This window comes from Hirundo rustica, chromosome Z, assembly GCF_015227805.2.
Source record: "Hirundo rustica isolate bHirRus1 chromosome Z, bHirRus1.pri.v3, whole genome shotgun sequence".
Classification (NCBI taxonomy): Eukaryota; Metazoa; Chordata; class Aves; order Passeriformes; family Hirundinidae; genus Hirundo; species Hirundo rustica.
The window spans coordinates 67,578,839-67,598,762 of NC_053488.1; the positions used below are offsets into that span (position 1 = coordinate 67,578,839).

Consider the following 19,924-nt stretch of genomic DNA (forward strand, 5'->3'; position numbering starts at 1 on the left):
TGTTTTTATTTACTCTGGAACCAAACCACATAAATATCTTATATTCTGTCTCCTTTAAGCATCAAAAAGGAATTTTAGTAGTGTTTGTACCTCATATTATATTTTGCACTCAAAGAGTATTTTCAGTATAAATTTGTACTTGGTTTGGCTTTCAGTTATATGGAGGGACAGGAGGGACACATATAAGGAACTCTGGGCTGCTGCCTCCCCATTTGCTGTGGTTGTAACCCTTCTCTCCACATGGCAATAGATCTTAGGTGTGAGGGACTTCCTCTGTGAAATCCACACTGCAAGCAAAGGCTAAAAGGAAATTAATCAAAGTAAGATAAACCCATACCTCATTTCCAAAATTATGCTGAACATTCCTTTTTCTGTACTTCCATAAAAGTGATTCTGGCTGTTGGTATCTTGGCAGGACTATAGAACTTCCAAATTTTATATTGCCACAGATCATATTTAGTCAAGTGGTAAATAAGATTGTTCTTTATTTTCAGTTCTGTTTATATATTTGAGTGCTGCCTTTCCTTTAATTTAATTTTTTCTGCTTTTTCTTTGTATTTTTTCTTTGTGTTTTGTTTTGGCTTCCTAGTTTCAAGACCTCCCTGAGTGATGCAGGCATTTTAATCCCACTGAAGTCATAATAACTCTGTGTGAGATTAATTATTGCAGCAAGTTTTCAGTCTGTTTCTAATTGTCAAATGTAAAGAAAAATTGTTTCCAATAAAACACATGACTAAGGGAGTAGTTTGCTGGATTGTGGATGGCTTTGGTCTACACTGGATTCAGCTGGTTGCTCTCTTACTGTTTACTTCACATTTTCATTATCGTGTGCAGAAATGCATTGCAGCCAGCAGCTTACATGTGGATTAAATAAATAAGGGAAAACACTGAGAATAAAATAAACTAAAATAAATAAATATAAACTAAAATAAACTAAATAAATAAGGGAAAAGCATACTGAGAAGTTAGCAGACCTGAACTTCAAGAAGGAGATAATAACACTTTCCACCTACTGTACCTAGGTGGAGGATGTTTTACTTGCACTCTCCAGCTTATTGGAGGATGCGATCATTGTTCCTATTCTGCTGACTGTGAACAGCAGCAGTCCCCTGCTTCTCCAGCAGCTCCAGATATTTGTTTTGCTATATCGCTGGATGGACAGGATTTGTACTGCCCTGCAGTCCTGCTGATACAAAAATGCCTTTAAGATCCTGCCTTTCCCATCCTAATCTACAAAGGAAACAGGAAAAAGGAACTTAAACTCCCTGTACTCAGACGGCAATGAGACTGTTCCAGCCTGCGCCAGTGCTCTGATTTCTTGCCTGTGACTTGTAAACAGCATACCATGCAGGACAAGAGTAACTGCTAAAGGTCTACCCAGGGAAAGGATACTGCATGAGCAACTGTAAGAACTGGATGGATATACTTTGGAAAGCATGGACCCTCTAGCACATCTAGTTCTCTATGGATTCAGCCTGTTGATTTCAGGTAAACTTTGGCTTTAATAGCTGTAATGGACCTGTCATGGTTTTCTTTGTTTTTAACAGGGAATGCACCTACCCTTTGACTGTCTACCCTTCACTCCAGGGTTTACCTTTACTGATTTAAGTACTAATGTTTGTTTCAGTGAGTCCACTTCTCTGTGCAGAGCTCTTACAGCGAGTGAGGGCAGGACTGGGGCCAGGCAACTGGGGTTGGTTTAACTACATGTAGGATCCATTGCTGAGGCTTTTTAGTGTTGAAGTTGTTTGTTGACACTGTTGCAGCAGGGTTTTTTTCTTCTGTCTAACGGTACTGATTTTTTCAAACAGCTAACTTTGAAACCATTAGTGTCTTTCCCTAAGACATCTGTTCTAAATACAGATTAAATGTCGATTCCTTCTGTGACTGACTTTATGAACTAGCTGTACACTCGATGTGTGTAGCTATTCCAGTATCTGATTTTAGACAAGATTCCACGAGTGGAATTTAGATGAAAGTCAGTGAACAAAAAAAGGGAAAAAATACAAGATCAAGTAAAAACATTTCAAATATGGTTATATAGTATTAGCAGCAAATCTCATTAGTTCAGCAAATCCGAACTTATCATAAGAGAGTTCAGTAGAAAGGTATACAGAAATATTATACTAATTCAAATTTAGTTTACAGTAATTTCAGCATGAGACACATTGCTGAACCTATCACATGCAGAGCCCTTAGGAAGATTGTTCTCCTGCCATCAGATTCAAAGCTGCTCCACATTTGAGTATCACTTCTACAATCCTCATTTTGATTTTCTAGTCAGTTTCTTCTGTAAAAATCTGTAAAAGAAAAATACAAGTCACATGATAACCTTAGGTTCTTAACTCACCTTTGACCATTGTATTGAGATATATGTAGGTTGTTCCAGTCCACCTCACAGAAAAAAATGTAATATGCTGTAGAACTGCAAATTGTCCTGCAATGAAAACCAGAAAGTAGCAATAAAAGGCAGAAGTCCTAATTTCCATGTAACTTTCTTCACAATTGCTTTGCACAAATCATCCTGATTAGCAGCATGCTAACAGCTGTTAACAATAAAATTATGAGCTTGAGATGTTACTTTTGGCATCTATAAAAGGCTAGAGGTTAATGCAGACAGAAAAAAAAAAAAAAAAGAAAAAGTTTGTTGAAATCGTGTTTGGAAATATTCTTATCTAGCAATTGCTGTAATAGGCTGCATATTGTTATTACCAGTTCCTCTTCTGTGGCTTCAATTTCTTGATTGTTTAGATGCACATGCTATTTAGTCCTCAGATCACTTCCAGCTTTACACTTTTTGGAAATATCTGGTACTGTAAGCATTATGGATGGAGAAGAAAAGAAAGTCCAGTTATTCCAACTTTTTTCCTTGTCCCTCCTGTTTCTCTTCATGGTGTCACATACCTATTTGACCCAGACAGCAACAATGTTCATTAAGTCACAAGTACAGGAGAAACAAGTCATTTGCAGAGATTAGCTATAAGAATGTGGAGAGCACAGACAGTCCAGCACCGATGAGCTGCCAGTCACTGCATTTTCCACAGGGGCTGAAAAGCTAGGTGTGTGCTGTAGTCACACCCATCTCAATAGATCTGTCAGCTTTCCCGCTTTTGTTTGAGAATGATATCATGTTTCCTGGGGCAAGCAGTGGAAGACAATGCGAGCCTGCTTTCCTCTAGATACTGCAGGCGGAGTTCAGGAAAGCAGGAATGACATTCCCTGAGCAGGGGAAGGTCTACACTCAGCACAGACACTGAACTGGCTTAACCTTGTCCCTGATGATTGTGGGCTTCTCTGGGTGTGTTGCTGGGTAGGCACAAAATCCACTCCACCCTTTTCCAAGGTGAAATCCACTGACTTGGCTCCCATTAGGAGAAATGGTCTTTGATTTGATGTCTTTTTAATAACAGTACTCCATTAGCAGCTATGGCTGATCCAGTTTGGAAGGTGGCACTCAAAGTATACACAAATGCTCACTTTTGTGCTCTGTGCATTCCACAGAAAATGTTCAATTAAACTGATAAGGAGTTGAATTTAATCCTGCTGGGATTCTTCAGACTAGACTGAGTATCACCTGATGTTTTTTCTTTTGGTTGTTTATGTCCCTTACATTTTAGACTAGCAAAATTATGCTGACATCTATCCTGAAGTATGGATTCAAATGTCAAGCCTGTGGCTAGGTTCAGTCTGTTGAGTTCTGACCAAAGAGCTGCACATTTAGTTATTCCTCTAAAGGCAAGTCACAACTTACATTTTGCCTCAGAAATGCCTTTGGCATTCTCAGGTATCCTGAGATGATCTAGAAACATGCTTGCAGTTTCTCACAGTGAGCTAACTCTCAGAAATGTTCAAGTGTGAGCCTTATTTTTGCAAGATGGTCACCATCAGTAAAGGATTGGTGAAAACCAGCAACAATGACAATTAGCTTCAAGAGCACTTCTTCAACTATTTCTATTTTCAAAAAATCAGAAACAAATATATCAAATGTCAAATGTCACCATTCTCCAAGACAGAATTTTCTGTGCTACAGTTTTGCACTGCAAATAATCTTAGAAATATGGGATTTTTTTCTGATTTAGCTATTGGACCCATATATGGTAAAAGACTCAAAAGATTATAATAGCCTTTTTAGAAAAAAGGTAACAGTGGAGCAAACCAGTGCAGTAACATTCAATAGCTCTCTGTCATCTATGTTGATGGCTGCATTTTCTTTGGGATCACTAGGTTTATGAAAAAAATCTAAATTATCATTATTATATGGCTCATTTTCATATTTGGAACGTTGAACAGCTTTTAACATGCAATACCAGACACACAGACTCCTTTATAATGCTGTAGGCTTTTCAAAATGGCAAGTCAAAAATTTTAGTTGGATTGGAAAGTTCTCACAATTCTGTTTCAAGACTTTTATTTCTCTTTTGAAGCTTAACTCTACCAAAAGAAAACCTGTATTAACCAGTGGTTAATCCATGCCTGTGACAGCAAATAGGGATGTCATTCTTCCCATAATTAAAGGGACTAGGCCTCTGTGAACATCTTCAAATAGTCCATTGTCAAATCAAAGTGTCACCTGAACTTCAGCGTGTCGTATGAGTGCTGGAGTTTTGAACTTTTCACAAAGAAATGAAGGAAAACCTCTTCTGACCTTTTAATCTCAGGTATTTCATAACTATAACTGTGAGGTTTTATTATCAGGCATTTGTCACATGACCAGACATTGCACTGATGCACAACCTTTCTGACACATAAACTATCAAACTGTTAATGTGACTTAGAGGAATTTTAAAGAAATTCACCTTTTATTCCTGAAGTGTATTTGATTTGTGAGACCCTGAAATTGCATCTGCCTGCCATACTGTGCCTGGTTCATGCCTACTAGATGCAGAGTAGCTCTCAGGAAGCTTGTGCTCCCAAAGGTAATTTCAACAGCTGGGAGTAGTCAGGAGTGAAAAGAGATTACATCAGGACCAAAGGAATCAGCTCTGAAAGGCATAACAATGTGTCCTTTGCCATACAATGCAACAGAAAAGGTAAAATGAAACCACACTACATTTGTAAATGTAGTGTAATGTAACTATGCCGTTGTTTTAGATACAGTTTTCATATATAGATATATGAACACACATGTATTACATAGTTTTCATACTTCGTAATTATTAAGATGGGTAGATTACTTTTTGCTGAATTTTTGTTTAAGGGAAAACTGATATTGGAATATTTTGCACAGATTTTCTGATACCCACAAAATTTTTATCTGGAAGGCTTTACTGTACAGGAGGGAGAATAGAAGTCATAGATACTGACTGTCACTGAGCACCTGTCTCTAAGGCAGGGGAGATGCAGTTGGTCCTTCATGTGCTCACAATGAAAATTACCTGGGCTGGAAACTGGCTCTATATTAGTCACATACGCAAGCATGCTTGGCCTAGACCTATCTCTTAAACAAACAAAAAACCCTGTTCAGCTCTTTTGGAAGACCAAGAAGTCATGGTGGTGTGAAGGCTGTTGGGTAGGCACAGGAGCAATGAAACAAAAATGAATGCACCTGCTATTTGTGTGAAACTGATTTAGTTCCATGAGCAGGTCCCTCTCTAAGATCTTTCTGGGAGTGGAGGGATGAAAATCTTAGAGAATCTGCAGCAAAGAACTGCCCTCCAAAGATAGTCTTTATCCTGTGCTGGTAGATCATATTTAGGATGCTGTTCCACTGTGGTTTCAGTGGAGGCACACAGCAAAGAAAAACCCATGTCTAAAATAGATAATTTTTTATAGAGAGTTTAAAATACCTACTGTTTATATTACAGATTTGATAACGGTTCTCCAACTGTTAAACAAGGGTCATATCTTAAAGAAGTTTAAAAGCTATCAAAATACACTTTGTAATTCATCACTTGGAACTACTGACCCCTTTAGGGTGTAAACATATTAGGCATTTACTAAGTTCTGAAGGATTCTTGAAAGATACATTAACAAATTACATTTCTCTTTTCAGAAATGCAAACTTTTTACTTCGAGGCTGTTTTTTTTTTGTTTTTTTTTTTTTTTTTGCGGGTTTTTTTTGGTGGGTTTTTTTGCACTGTTAGCGTGACTAATGAAGTGGCTTAGTTACTTTCTCCTTTGGAGTATAACAAGCCTTCCTTGACAATGCAGTTCTAATGCACTTCTGATTGTGCTGATGATTTTCCCTTGTGTTATTTCCTGGCTGTTCATCACAGACAAGCTACTGGTCAGGAGCCTTGACATCTTTAGTCACCAAGTATGCTTAGCACCAGAAGCACCTCCCAGCTACTTAAGTCAGAAAAATCAGTAAGCGGCAAAGTGAGGGTGCTCTTCTGTACAGACAAGAGCATATTAGAATGTGTTCTCCCAGCAGTCTGTGCTCACAAACAGCCAACCTTATGCTTATATTATGCATTGACTAATTTCTTACCTGTGTTATTTTACCTACTTCGGCTTGGCACATGCCCACATACAACAAACAGTAAACACTTGCAGTACAAATACGAGCTTCATAATGCGACTGACAAGGGCCAGCCTTGTTATGGACATCTTTATTTTGATGTGCACATACACTCTTGATGATATGATACCCATATTTTGCTGGCTGCATATCCAACCAGATGCACCTGAACTACAAGCTCCTGCTGGAGCTTTCCCACATTCCTCACCCTCTTCAGCATTTTCAGCATTATCTGGCATACTGTCATCTAGTTTTTCAAATAACCATTGCTGCTGATATGTTGTTTTCCACTTTACTCACTTGTGGTCAACCAGGCCTGAGGAGAAATCATGACAAACCATGTTTTGATCTCTTCCTTGTGTTTTGGTTGCTCACAACACACACATGCACACTCAAAAACATATTTAGGCATGGCTTCTCCCCTGGAAATCCCAACCAAGCTGCAGCACTATATGGCTTCTGGCTTTTTCATCTTAAAAGATTGTTTGACCAGGTTGTGAAACAACTGACATGCAAAGAAAACAAGAAGGCTGCGGCATTTCCTTCAGCTGCATTAGAGGTACCCAAAGAGAGATGAGCAGATACTGAGATAGGCAGCCCTCATAGATTTGAAAAACTATTTTTTTTTCCACACATGTGCTCTGGTCTTTCCACTACTGCTTAGTAGCATAGTGATAGCCTGTCAGTTATTTTTCAGCTCTTATTAATTTCACAATACCTTCCCCCCACAAATAGTGCCCTGTTTCTGAGGGCAAGTGGTCTTGGTATTGGAACAGTGACACATCCCACAGCTGCAAAGTAGCATCATGTAAAATACAACAAGAAGATTCTTTACATAAACAACAAAAAAGGTTTTATTGGGAAACCTGGTTGTTAGCTCATTTTTCAGATGTTTTCCAAGAGCATTTCTGTATTTTTTTCATCCCTGCTGTTCTAGTTGTATGGTAGAGAGTCTTATTCTCTTTGGACAATAATAATGTCAGCCTTGTTTTCCTGAGGAGGAATGAGCTGTCAGAAGAGAATCTAACTCACTGGGAGAAATTACCTGAGCTGCTGCTATCTTTGCATGCCAGATAAAATTTCCAGGACACTTAAAGATGACTGAACCCATAAAAATGAATACATGATTTCAAAGCCCGCTGGATTATTTACTTTTTAGAGAATGAACCAGAAATTATAAAAGTGTTTAGAGCCCAGGAAAAAAAACCTCAAAATTTCCAGATTCTGGCTTGGTGTATGTTCTACTCTCCCTATGAAAAATATGCCTAAACAGTTAATGTTTTGGGTTCATTTCTGACTGGCTTTAATATTAAATAAGGAGTACTTTATTTTTTACTTTTTGGAAGAGGAGACATGTTTATTTGCTTTCTCTTATTTATTTCTTCATATTTAATTTGCATTCTTTCCAGCCTGATTATCTTCCACATTGTCTAATTAGTTTATTTTTTAAAAAATCTGTTTTTATTCAGTATTTCCCCAAGAATTAATAAAATGCTATACTTCCTCAGCAAAATTGCTTGTATAGTTGCCATTTGTATTTCTAAATAGATTAATTTATTTCTTTTAATCTGGTACATTGTTTTATAACAAAAAATAAAACTGGAGAAGGTACAGCTGAAGTTATAACGCCAAAACAAAACACAATGAGAAATACTGAGGTTTAGGCTCTTTAGCAAGTTGGGTTTGTTCTAAATCAAAAACTTATTACATCAAGCAGAAGGAGTGCTCACTGTTATATTTTAATAAACTTGCAGGAAGAAGGACTGATAGCTTAAAATTTTGGGGCATATGCTTTCACCAGTCTCTAAATTATTTTTAAATCCTGCGGTGAGCATCATATGGAACTGACTGTTTCACTCTAAGCATAACACCAAAACTAAGCACGAATTCTACTTTTTTCCTGCCAATATAGTATCTATATGTTTTATATTCCTGTTCCCAGACTCTTAATAGCAGGAATAATTTGTGTTCCAAGAAATAACAGTAAAAGAAAAAGAACTATATAAGCATTAAGTATTACATCTATTCTTTGCTTCACCTGGTGAAAAATGGCGTGGAATTTACTGGAATTTTCTGCCCTTTCATCTTCTCTTAAATAGTAGATTAAAACTATTAATCTTTCTGCTTACCTCTTGCAACAGATTTTCACCTTCCTCTATTATACTCCAAATGCCAGGAGGAGGACTTCCTCCTTACAGTCACTTGAAGCAATCAGTAATAAAGCTCTATAAATATGAGGAAATAAATGCATCTTTAGGTGTGTAATGTCTAAACAATTTCCTTGTTTCCGCTACCAATCAGTATTAACAACTAAAGCTTTCCTCAGAACTTCGAATTCTCAATATCCCTTGCAAATATGACCTGTGTCCATATTATATGCACTTTGAAGGACAGTGAGGTGTGGTTATCCTGTGACGGAGATAAAAATTCTGGCTGCTTGCTGTGGAAGAGGAGCATAAGCCATTGTGTTGAACATTTTTTTTCCAAATAACAGACAACTTTGCAAAGGTCTCACACTAAGTAGAAAATGCCTAGAATTTTCCCATGTTTTCCTGGAGACAAGTCAAGGGTTACTAGCGAAAATCTGGAAGTATATGGGCAGGGACTGTCAGAGGAAAGGACAAATCAACACTTTTCTCCTAAGAGTTGCTGTGTGTACTCATCTATGTCATTAAACTCTCTCAGCTCAAGATTGCCACATTTACTCATGAACCCTAGCGTCTAGTACCAGTAATGATCTAGAGCAATGATATTTTAATCTTTGTCAGAGACTTGCTTGCTCTTTGAGTAGAACTGTGTCTGGGACATGTTCCAGGCAATTTCTGAGAACTGTTTCTTTCAGCTGATCCTAACTGAGTTCTGCTGGTGCAGTGCAGCACAGAAAACATGATGACTGTGAGTGTATGGATGGCATTTTGGTAAGGAATAAGAACACGCAGGGACTACAGACACAGCATGAAAAATTTATTCTCTGTTTAGCACAGCTTCTCCTGGTGAATATAATAGAATCATAAAATAATTTTAGTTGAAATGGAGCTTTTTAAGGTAATCTAGTTCCAATCTCACTGCTGTGGATAGGAGCACCTCTGTTTAGACCAGGCTACTCCACCCAGCCTGGCCTTGAACACTTCTAGTCATGAGGCATCCACAACTCTGGGTGGCCTGTTCCAGTGATTCACCTCCCTCATTGTGAAAAATTCCTTCATTATATCTAATCTAAATTGACCCTCTTGTTGTTTCAAGCCCTTATTCTACCACTTCATGCCCTTGACAAAAGTCCCTCCCCAACTTTCTTGTAGCCCCTTTAGGAACTGGAAGGTGCTGTAATAACTCCCTGGAGTCATCTCTTCTCCATGCTAAACAGTCCCAACTCTCACAGCCTTTCCTCATAGGAGAGGTGCTCCAGCACTCCATCATCTGTGTAACCTCTTCTGAACCTGTTTCTATAGGTCCATGTCCTTCCTGTGCTGGGACCTCAGAGGTGGATGAATCCCCTCACTTGCCCTGCTGGCTGCACTGCATTGGATGCAGCACAGGATAACTAATAGCTCTCTAGGCTGCAGAAATCTCTAATTTGAAAATCTGTAATGCAAATCTGTAAATGAAAAGTTGTGAAAGATGCAGCTGAGTACCAGCAAGAGAGAGGACAAGCCTGTAATTTGGAGTCAGCCAAGAGGAGCTGCAAAGTGTTTTCCTCCATTCATTTTGCTGTCTGGGCTATAGTCAGTGTCCTGTTATTTAAACTTCTTTAGAAGATGCCATTTTCACTGTCCTAGAAAGAATCAAAGCATTGCATCACTGTGAGTGATGTACAAATTCTTGGCAATGGTTCTTCCTTGAGTGGTATTTCCCATTTACAGCATTAGCCTTCTGCAGGTGCTTTCTCTTCTCAAAATCTATTTGTGCACACAGCAAATTGCCTTCATGATAAGGTCTGTTCTTCAAGGACCAGGGCAGGACTGAAAAGACGTTTTCGAGGCAGCACAGAGGGTTGTCTCTGCTGCTGAGGTAGGCTGCTTCCTGTCTCTATTCTTTGTGCTTTTCTCAGAGCTAAATTCTATTGTCCTTATTTGAGTTCTTACCTACTCAAAGCCTTCATTAACATCTAAGATATGATTTACCTAAATTTTGCTAGACTAGGTAAGTTCCTTTATAAAAAGAACAGTTAGTTTATTTGAAATTGCATTACCATAAAGAGATGCTGTAGGAATCCCCACCCAGTGGAGTCAAAGAAAACATTACTATCACCTCCAAGGCCTTAAATTGCAAAAATGCCCTTTTAAAAAAATTTTTCGGACTTTGTCTAAAGCATAGCTTCACTTACTGAAAAACTTCCACTATTTTAGTTTCTGCATGCAGCTGTGAAACCTTAGCTGCAAAAATCACGCTTGACATATAATTCTGTACTTACACATAGATGTAAATTCCTTTCACAGGCACAAATACTTTATGTTTCCCTGGGAAGAAACTCTCTCTGTGTTCCACCTGCCTCATTGAGATGTCTGAGCTACCCTGCAATGTTTAATATGACAAAAAGCCACCTATCTATAGAATGAATCAGAACACTATCCATTCACTAGTGGCTAGATTTTGATTCACTCAGAATATTCTCAAGTTTAAAAAGCAATATGTCTATATGCTCTACACATTTATTGCATGATTTTTATTACTACAAGGAACAAAATATGCAGCAAATGCCCCAAATCTGGTAGAATGTTGCTTTGCATATGGATCAAAGGCAGCATGAAAGCTGGTCCTCAAAATTCAGACTTCTACTGCTTTTTCTTAGAGTATTAAAAGTTTGAGATGCAGGGGAGGAAAGAGATATTATTTTCACTTTTCAATCTTTGGTGGAAGTCAGAGGAACAGAGAAATCCTAGGGAAAATGGAACTAGAGCCCTGGATGACCAGCTGTCCTCTGAAGGACACCAGGCCCTTAGGCCTACACCTCTGTGTCCTGTGGATGCCAGGAAGAAATATCGAAATATTTCATTTCTGCTCTCTAACACTGGGCCTGACCTCAATGCAGAAAGTCATGTCAAGTCACAGAATTTGAATCCAGATTTGATTCTGAGTTTCTCAAAAAATTGCAGAAACCAGGATCTTGCAGTTTATGATTTTAAGAATATCTATCTATACCTGGCATGTGATCCTTGCTGATCTAAAATGAAGCTGCTCTCAGTACTGGTGTGATTCTTGAGCTGTATCTGCTTTTGGCTGATGCATTAGATTCATAGTAAAAGCACAAATGTTCCTCATATGAAACTAAGAGCCTTGAGAAAAATGCCCTGTAAAAATGAATGCGTGAGTTGATCTCATTTCTATCATGTACCTCTTTAATTTTGTTCAAAGTATTAATGTTTGTAATGTACAGCAGGATGACCTGACTTTGCTGACCTGCACAATTATGCGTTATTTGCTTTAATGTTCATTGCAACCTTTCCAGAAAGTTTCATTTCTCCATTATGTAACAGCAAGTTATCTGGGCTGGCACAAGAAAGGGTGGTGGCTGAGGAAGACTGGTTGGGTGTGGTGAGTGTCAGTGTGCTGTCAAGATACTTCAGTCCCCAGAGTGGTTGCTTGCATTGAAAGCAGAGGAGGACCTCCTCCCTTGGCCCAGAGCACTGCAGACACACACACAAAGACTGCAGTCAGCACTAAGACCTTTTGACCTTCGTTATCTAGCGCTATACCCCTTCCTTCCCATCAAGAACATTTGGAAGCTGACTGGCACTAAATATTAGGTCTCTCTATGTAAATACAAAATATACTTGTATCCAAATCAGGAAAATAGATGTGATGAATAAGAGAAATCAATTATTCTTCCTGTTTCAGCTGGAAAAATGTTAGTGTTTCCCTTCTCCTTACCCTGAACTTTAAAAATAAAGGGAAATGCCTATTATTTGCCAATTGTTCATTATAGGAGAGCTGAATTTCCCTCCAACTGTGCATATTTGAACAACTAAAACTGTGGCATTCTGCTAGAGGATATTTTTATTAGGCTTGTATCTCTCATTTTCAAAGAAATTTTCACCTCTATGTGTTTCTGGCCGTCCTATTGATCAAAAGAAACAATTTTGAGTGATTTAGATCTGACTTCACCTAACTAGTGGTGCCAACTTGCTCATTGTTTTTGCCTAAGTTGCTTTGTACCATGGGTCTTGCCAGTGTCTATTAGGGCTTCAAATACTTAATGTTACTGATTATGACATCATTACTCCAAATTCATAAAATAGCTGAAAAAAAATCCCCAGAGTTCAAAGTTCTACCATCTCCTGTAACTGAAAGTCATAAATGCTTTACATCAGTTCTATGTACTAAATCCATCTAAAGGAGATTGAGGAAACACTATTAAACTGACAACCTTATCATCTACCAATTCTGCTACCAGAAAAGCACCATACTTGAGGCATTTATGTGCATGTCTAACTATGCACGGATCTATCTGCTTTGGTAACCTATGGTTTTCCTTGAGCTTCTACAACAGCTCGTGAAAGAAATTCAACACGTTTGCAAGACTTACTGCCTTTTCTGAGAAGAGGAAATTCCATCTGTTTGTGTCATATAAAATAAATCCTCAAGTCATTGTAGCAAAATACATAATCTGTGTTCATCTGATTTTGCACAAAAGCTGTGCACGATACCAACCACTTAGCTGGTAATTTGATTGGCACAGTCAAATTCTGCAGTAAATTTTTTTCATTTGATGCTTTTTGTTTTTAGGTAAAGTAGAAGCAGCGCTGGACCTCATACTGATCAATTCCTTCCCTCTGGTGGGCAACTCTGAGACATCACTTATATGTGTCACTTCCAAATGGCGTTCCCGTGAGTCTATCACCATAGGCCGGGACCAGGACGATGTAGCAAACCAGCACCGAGAACCGCTGGAAGTTAATGAAGACTCCAAGAGAGCAGCAGCCAAAACAGTCGTGTGGAAGAGGGAACAGGCCAGTGAAACTATTGGAGCATATTACTGTGAAGGGAAACTCAAGGATGAGGTGAAAAGGATACATACCATGAAGATGCCACTGGGAGGTACAGTACAGTGGTCAGCTCTGAATTTGGCATGGTACTGCTTGCAGACTGGCAGCTACCCCTGGTTGATACGAGTGGGCACAAACACGGCCCGAGATGAGACAAGGCAGTCCTGAGTCAATAAAAATAGACTTGTTCAAGGCCTTTATGGGTTTTTTTTATCCCTACAGTGCAGAGAAACTGGTTGGTAATAGTCATTTCCTTGTGGAAGTTAGTCAGACATCTTTAAGTATATTGCCTGCATCTGGCTACTGCCAGGAACACAAAGTCAGTCAGCAATAAGGTGGCCTCACTGACCCCATGGAATAACATACAGCGTAACCTCTGCACCGGGTTTCACTTGATTTCAAACAGGCTTCCATTTTAAATGTTTGACAGGTCTGAGATGTAGATAGCTAAACAACACTCTTCTATCTTTCTTAAGTGGGCAACCTGAGCCTAGAAAATAATTGCCTTGCCTAAGTTTTTGTAAAACTACAGGTGAGCAACACTAGATCTACATAGTCTGTGTCGATGTGCGGGGGAAGGGGGAAAAAAAAAAAATCCTTCTCAGTACTGGCAAGGAAATCCAGAAAAATCCAGATTTTTCCAAAATATGAGAAGGTTATTCACAAAAAACCATTACAGAATTACTATTAATTTGATTTTGGTTTTAGGCTATGCACAGTAGTAAAAGCAAATGTGTAGGGATACAGTAGGAAAAGAAGGTGAGATTTCTAAGGTCCATTAAATTGCATTTCCATATGTTCAAAATTTCCCTTTTTTTCTGGACATCATTAGACTTTTGGGACAATTTCCAAAGCAGAGATCACCATCATCTACAGAAAGGCACAAGAAATTTTTAGTAATTTTCTGCGGCAAATCACATTTTCAAAAATGAAGATGATTTAAAATAGTTTTTACTGTACTGCCAATGTTTTGTGTCATGGCAGCTGGTCTGTAAGGATAGTTGACAATTTTAATCTTTTTTATAAGATTTTAGTAAGAGTAATTTTTGTTGTTGTTATCTCCTGAAATTACATAACAAATTTATAAAAGGAGATATTTTAATTTGTAAGAGCTGCAGCTAGTGCCTATTATTATTTCTTTGACCATGGGTAGGTTGGAAGCAAGCTGAGTAGGACACCTACGTTTTCCTTTGGCTTAGGTTTTCTGTGACCAGAAGTGGTCTTTGAAGGATTGGATTTGTCACCAAGAAAGCTCTGGTGAGGAAGACTGAAAACTCCATTGTTTCAAAGGAGGCTGCAGTGAGGAGGAGATAATAGTCCATGGAATGTCAATGTAACCCTGCCTGTGGCAATCTGCCAGCAAGCTGAGCACATTTCTAGCTGTTCTGTTGTAGAGCACCATGCATGAGTGGAAGAATGTCTTTTGAATCGATCAGTTCTTTCCACTTTGTATCTGTGGGCCTAGGAGCCGTGAATTTTAAGTAATCAAATTTTGAAGACTTCTTATGTGGCAGAAGTAGCATTCATACTAGCAGCTGATAGATTTCTTGGATTAATTTCTGGGTTTGAATCCCTTTCTCAGATTTTTTTTTTTTTTTTTTTTTTTTTGCAAAAGTTTTCACCAACAAAATTCAAACTAGCAAATCCTCAATTGAAAGCATATAATCTAATCAGATAAAATGGGGGTGAGAGAGGTCCATCAGAAATTCTCATAGCTATTAAAGTGCACAGAAAGAGGAAAAAGAGATTAAGGAAAGATTGTAAGGTTTGCCAAAGCATATGTATCTGGAAAACAGACCTTTTTCCTCTTTACTGTTGTTGTCTTCATAATTTTTAAAGGCAGAATATGTTTTTCAACAGCAAAAATTGAGTGTAAATGTGCAGTTCCTATTAGAGACACCAAAGTCAAGGGAAGAAACAGCACTTCTGGAAGCCAAGCCACTGTTTTGCATTTTCCTGGCAATAAGCTTGTGAAATGCTCACTAAGTATTAATCATTCGGGTAGCCCCACTGACTTAGTGGGAACTGCCATCTCCCTGATTATATACTTATTATCAAATATGAACATACTGTGAAGAATTTTGTTGTGTAGCACAGAAAGATAACAGGTTCATTTTCCTGATTTATTTTACCATCTGATATTCTGAAAGTAACAATTCCATTCTCCATCTCTCTGAAGTTCCCCATTCTCCTGAATTCTTTATACTGAAACATTTTAGTTACAGAGGTAACATTCATACATGTAATGAGAGGGAACAGTTTATGCTTTATCTTCTTATGGGGAGTGATCTTTTTTCTGTATAAGTACACATCTCTAAAATAAAACACCACAGAGTATTCTCCTTGTAATCAAATACAATCTATTCAATTTCTCTACACAATGAATGTTTATTTTCATATATGTGATTGAGTTTTCCCCAGAGAAACTCAAGCATAAAGCTGTAAAAAGGACAATAATGGAAATGCTAGCAGTAGAGCATTATGGCACTTGTCCTGCAGCTCAGTTCATTATGACTCTATAAGGAATTGGCACACTTGAGATGTGAAATTATGTAATACGAGTCACAATCAAAAATATGTTGGAACTGAGCCCAACAGGGAGTGTGCATTCCTTTCCATTGCAACAATACCCTGTAGAAAATCTTGTAGTTTAGCCTAACATGCAAAGAAAAGTTGATGGGAATACAAAAGTTTAATATCTTGTTAAAACAATTAGTATTGTCTCACTAAATTTGGTACAAAAAGCACTGCAACTAAACCCCTTAGGATCATTTGTAGCTAACAATTAATTTTTTGCAAAAGCTGTTGATTTTTTTTTTTTTTTCCTTAAATAGATATTGATTTTCACTTTGAGTTTGTTACTAATAAATAACTTCTAACTTGGGAGCTGATAGTACGTTGGAATTGCTTTCAGGTTTTTTGCCTGTTTAGAATCCTCTGTTTCTCTAAAGTGTAAGTGTAGATACCAGTGTTTAGGTAAAATGACAAATGCATGTACTTAATGTGAAGCAGGAAGACTCCTGTTGAAATCAATTGTATATGACTTACAAAGGAATGAAAATATGTGGCAGAGTCTCAAGGTATCACCACTAGAGGAGCAAAGGGAATGGAAATTCCATCCTGCAAAGAATAGTGAATTTTCAATAGTTATCTTGTTTCCAACCATAAGTAAAACATTAAAATGTCAAAATTTTTAAGGAAATAATATCTTAGGAGAGAAGTTGTCCTGGATTGATAAAAATGTCTTCATTCTTGCCCAGATTTTCTTTCTTTAGTTTTACATCATATAATACAAACATTTTGATTTTTAACTTAAAACTCTATTTCGTAATGAAAATATCAAAATGTTCTTTCTTTTATTGCAAGAATATTATCCTTTTTTACTCCCTCAGATTTTGCTAAGTAATGTTGTGGAGATACTGACAGAATATCAGCATCATACAAACTTTGATACAATGTCTGTCTGCTCATTTTTTTACAGATCTGTTATTACATATGAAATATGACAGAAAGTTACTTCATTTTTTTTTTCTCTCCTTTCTGATCCTGTCTCTTTGTATTTCTTTCCCCCCAAATTTTAGCCAGCCACAAGCTCCAGATTTTTTTCTTCAACTGTTGGTATAAACCAAAGGATATTTTATAGACAGTGAAAATTTTGTGAAAATGAACCAAGAAAGGAGGCATGATTCTAGATAAAAGGCAAATTTTTATGAATAAGTTGTCTAACAGGTATAACTTGTATATGTGTTCCTTATAAAATATTTGCTGTGAAATAAATGGAACTTTAATAGAAATGGAACCTCTGAAAATGAAGAGCTGTCTAGGAGCATGAATGGCTCTTCAAGGATTCCTTTCAGCTGAAACTCTTAGGGGTCTTATGTCAGAAAAGTCCCACTCACCTTGCTGGGAAGGCAGGTGGCAGCAGAAGGGAAAACAAAGATGGATGGACTCACATGAAGGAACTTGCACAGGAGGATCCCTTAAGGCTAAAAACTTACAATCTAGAAAGAGCAAAGGGATTGATTTAAATCAATACATCACTTCCCTAAATGCTCCAAAAGAGGAAGTACAGAGGTATCAAATTCTCCATCAGGTAAGGAGCTTAATAATCAGGAAATCAATTTGGCTAATTTTAGAAGAGTTTGGTGGGGGGTTTTTTTTGGGTTGTTTCCCCCTTCCCCCCACCCCCCCAATATATAAATGACGGTATGACATATACCCTCAGAGCAAAAAATGGCCTGAAAACCTGAATTTGTCCTCAAAACAATTCACAACTTTCCCTTCGTATTTTCCAAGTAAATGAAAGGAAGCATCCTTAACTTGTTGTTTGAACTTGTTTCAAAGTAATGTGGTAATTAAAATTACCATTTCACTGATTTCAGAAAGATCTGTTTATTGAGGTTTTTCTGTCCCATCCCAAATTATCTTCTGATGACACTTTTCCACTAGTACTGATAAGGAATAGTCAGAAATGTTGGGAAAATCCTGGTTTCCACTGCTTTCTTTGTTGTTTATATCGAGATCTACAAACAAATGTATACAAGTACCTTTCTGTTTAAGCAGGAAAATTAATTTCAATTTCCCTGCTGGGAAACTGGCTGATCTACAGTAGTCACTCACATAGAATTTTTATTTGCACTAAACCGTATTTTCAGATGAGAATATTTTGGCAAAAGTTTGGTATTTTACCACATCCTGTGAATATTATTCTTTTCCTTTGGTTCTTAGTGCAATCCATCACTGTCTGTATTTCCAGAATCTGGTGAACTAACACAAGCACAGACCTACTCCATCCTACCTCATCTCGTCCCAGCCCTGCATTACAGTCTCCTGAACTATCTCAACAGTTCTGCATTATAAAGCTTAAGTAGAAGAGAACTGAAATTAGCCTTGGTATTTTTTTGCCAGTGACAGCTTGTTCCCTAAAATACAATTTCCAGTACTTTTTTCAGTCTGCTTTAAATATGTCTTAAGGGATAAAGAAACATGGGAAAGTGTTTTACAGCCAATTGGAGTTCCTAGTTAGAAACTGTTTCCAGTTACTCAGCCAAAGCCAATTATTTTTTTCATGCCTCGGGTTCTAGTGGCAGTCTGTTGTTTCAGGGTATAGTCAAGTCCTCTGTCTTCACCAAAACATAGGTTGAAGCTACTGATGGTAAAGAATCACTTTATGCTCTAAAGAAATTGAGGTGTCAAAATCTGAGTGAGGCTCATGCTGTAAACTATTCTCAGCTATCAGAGCAGAGACCAGATAGAGACAGTAACTGCTACTTATCACATACTTCTGTTTTCAGCTTCATTCCACCCAGTGGCATTAACTGTTACAGCAAATAAGGGAGAGCATGTGAACATTTCCTTCATCAGAATGGCATCAAAAGAGGAAGATGCAGTGATCTACAAGAATGGTATTAAATCTTTCTTGTTTTTTCTCTTTCTGCTATCATTGTTTTAGCTGAGTGCCTAGTAAGCCTTTTAAAGTTATTGCTGCTGATGCCCATGCTGTGCAGTTGTAGCTAACATCATTCCTCATACATTTAATGTTTCCTAAATTTCCATATCCAATATGTTGATCTGACCTGCTTCTATTCCACCAAAATGCCCAATCTTCTTTATATCTTTGCTTTGGTTTTCGTTTCAATTTTTGATTTCCTTCTACATCTCTTCATATATTTGCCTGGTTGTTTTTTGTTTGTTTGTTTGTTTGTTTTTCTTTCTGGAACACTGGGAAGGCCCAGTTAGTGACTCTTTAATTGCATTTCTACAGCTTTTCAAGTAATACTTTTCATTCTTCAAAAGGCTTTTTGATGCCATTTACCTTCTATGATGCCCTTCAAGCTAAGAAATTAATCACTAGTACTCTGCTATTAGAAAGAAAAAATTGAAAACAAAATCTATTCTTTATTTCATTCACCTACAAGAATTAGTCAGGTTGTAAATCTTGTAACACCAACTCTTCTGTCTAGCATGGCACCTAAATCACTGTTCAGCTGTGTGTTGCTCCTGCTTGAGGCTTAGAAATATGTGCAGGTTGCTATCTACCTCCTGTAGAAATGTAGAAAAATAGAGGTCACTAAAACTCACAGTGCCTTCATAATCAGAATGTTAAACCACAACAAATTATGATTGTGGGAAGCACATGTAATGTTCGGCTCCATCTTTGACAGTCTACCTTACAGTGAGCCACCAGGAAAAAGGGAGTAAATAGAGCAGGATGAGGTAAGGAAGTGTCAACACACTGCCAAAGAACTCATGCAATGAGTCAGCCTCAACCCCAGTTACTGATCACCTGGACCACTTCAACAGGCTGGAAGGGTTAAACAGAAAAAAGGTGTATTCTAAAGAAGTAATAGGCAAAACAGACTTTCACAAATACCTGTTTCTTTGCATTTCAGAGATTCAGCTATGTCAGGGCACAGCAGGCAAGTTTGCTGTCACTTGTCATTTCAGGGTCCCTAGGAAAAATCCTTACAGAATGTCACAC

General features: G+C 37.8%; 1 protein-coding gene across 3 annotated transcripts in view; it reads left to right on the plus strand.

Annotated features, from left to right (window-relative positions):
- Positions 1-1,257: 1,257 nt before the first annotated feature.
- TEK (TEK receptor tyrosine kinase) overlaps positions 1,258-19,924 on the plus strand; it is a 41,146-nt gene continuing 22,479 nt past the window's right edge. For 2 of the 3 annotated variants that reach the window (XR_009208612.1, XM_040089882.2), the window contains exons 1-3: positions 1,258-1,488; positions 13,184-13,495; positions 18,738-18,848. Coding sequence is in view for 2 of the 3 variants with exons in the window: in XM_040089882.2 (XP_039945816.1) it covers positions 1,437-1,488; positions 13,184-13,495; positions 18,738-18,848 (475 nt within the window). In the remaining variant the exon portion in view is untranslated. The remainder of the gene's footprint in view (positions 1,489-13,183; positions 13,496-18,737; positions 18,849-19,924) is intronic. The other variant, XM_040089883.2, reaches the window with a different exon arrangement.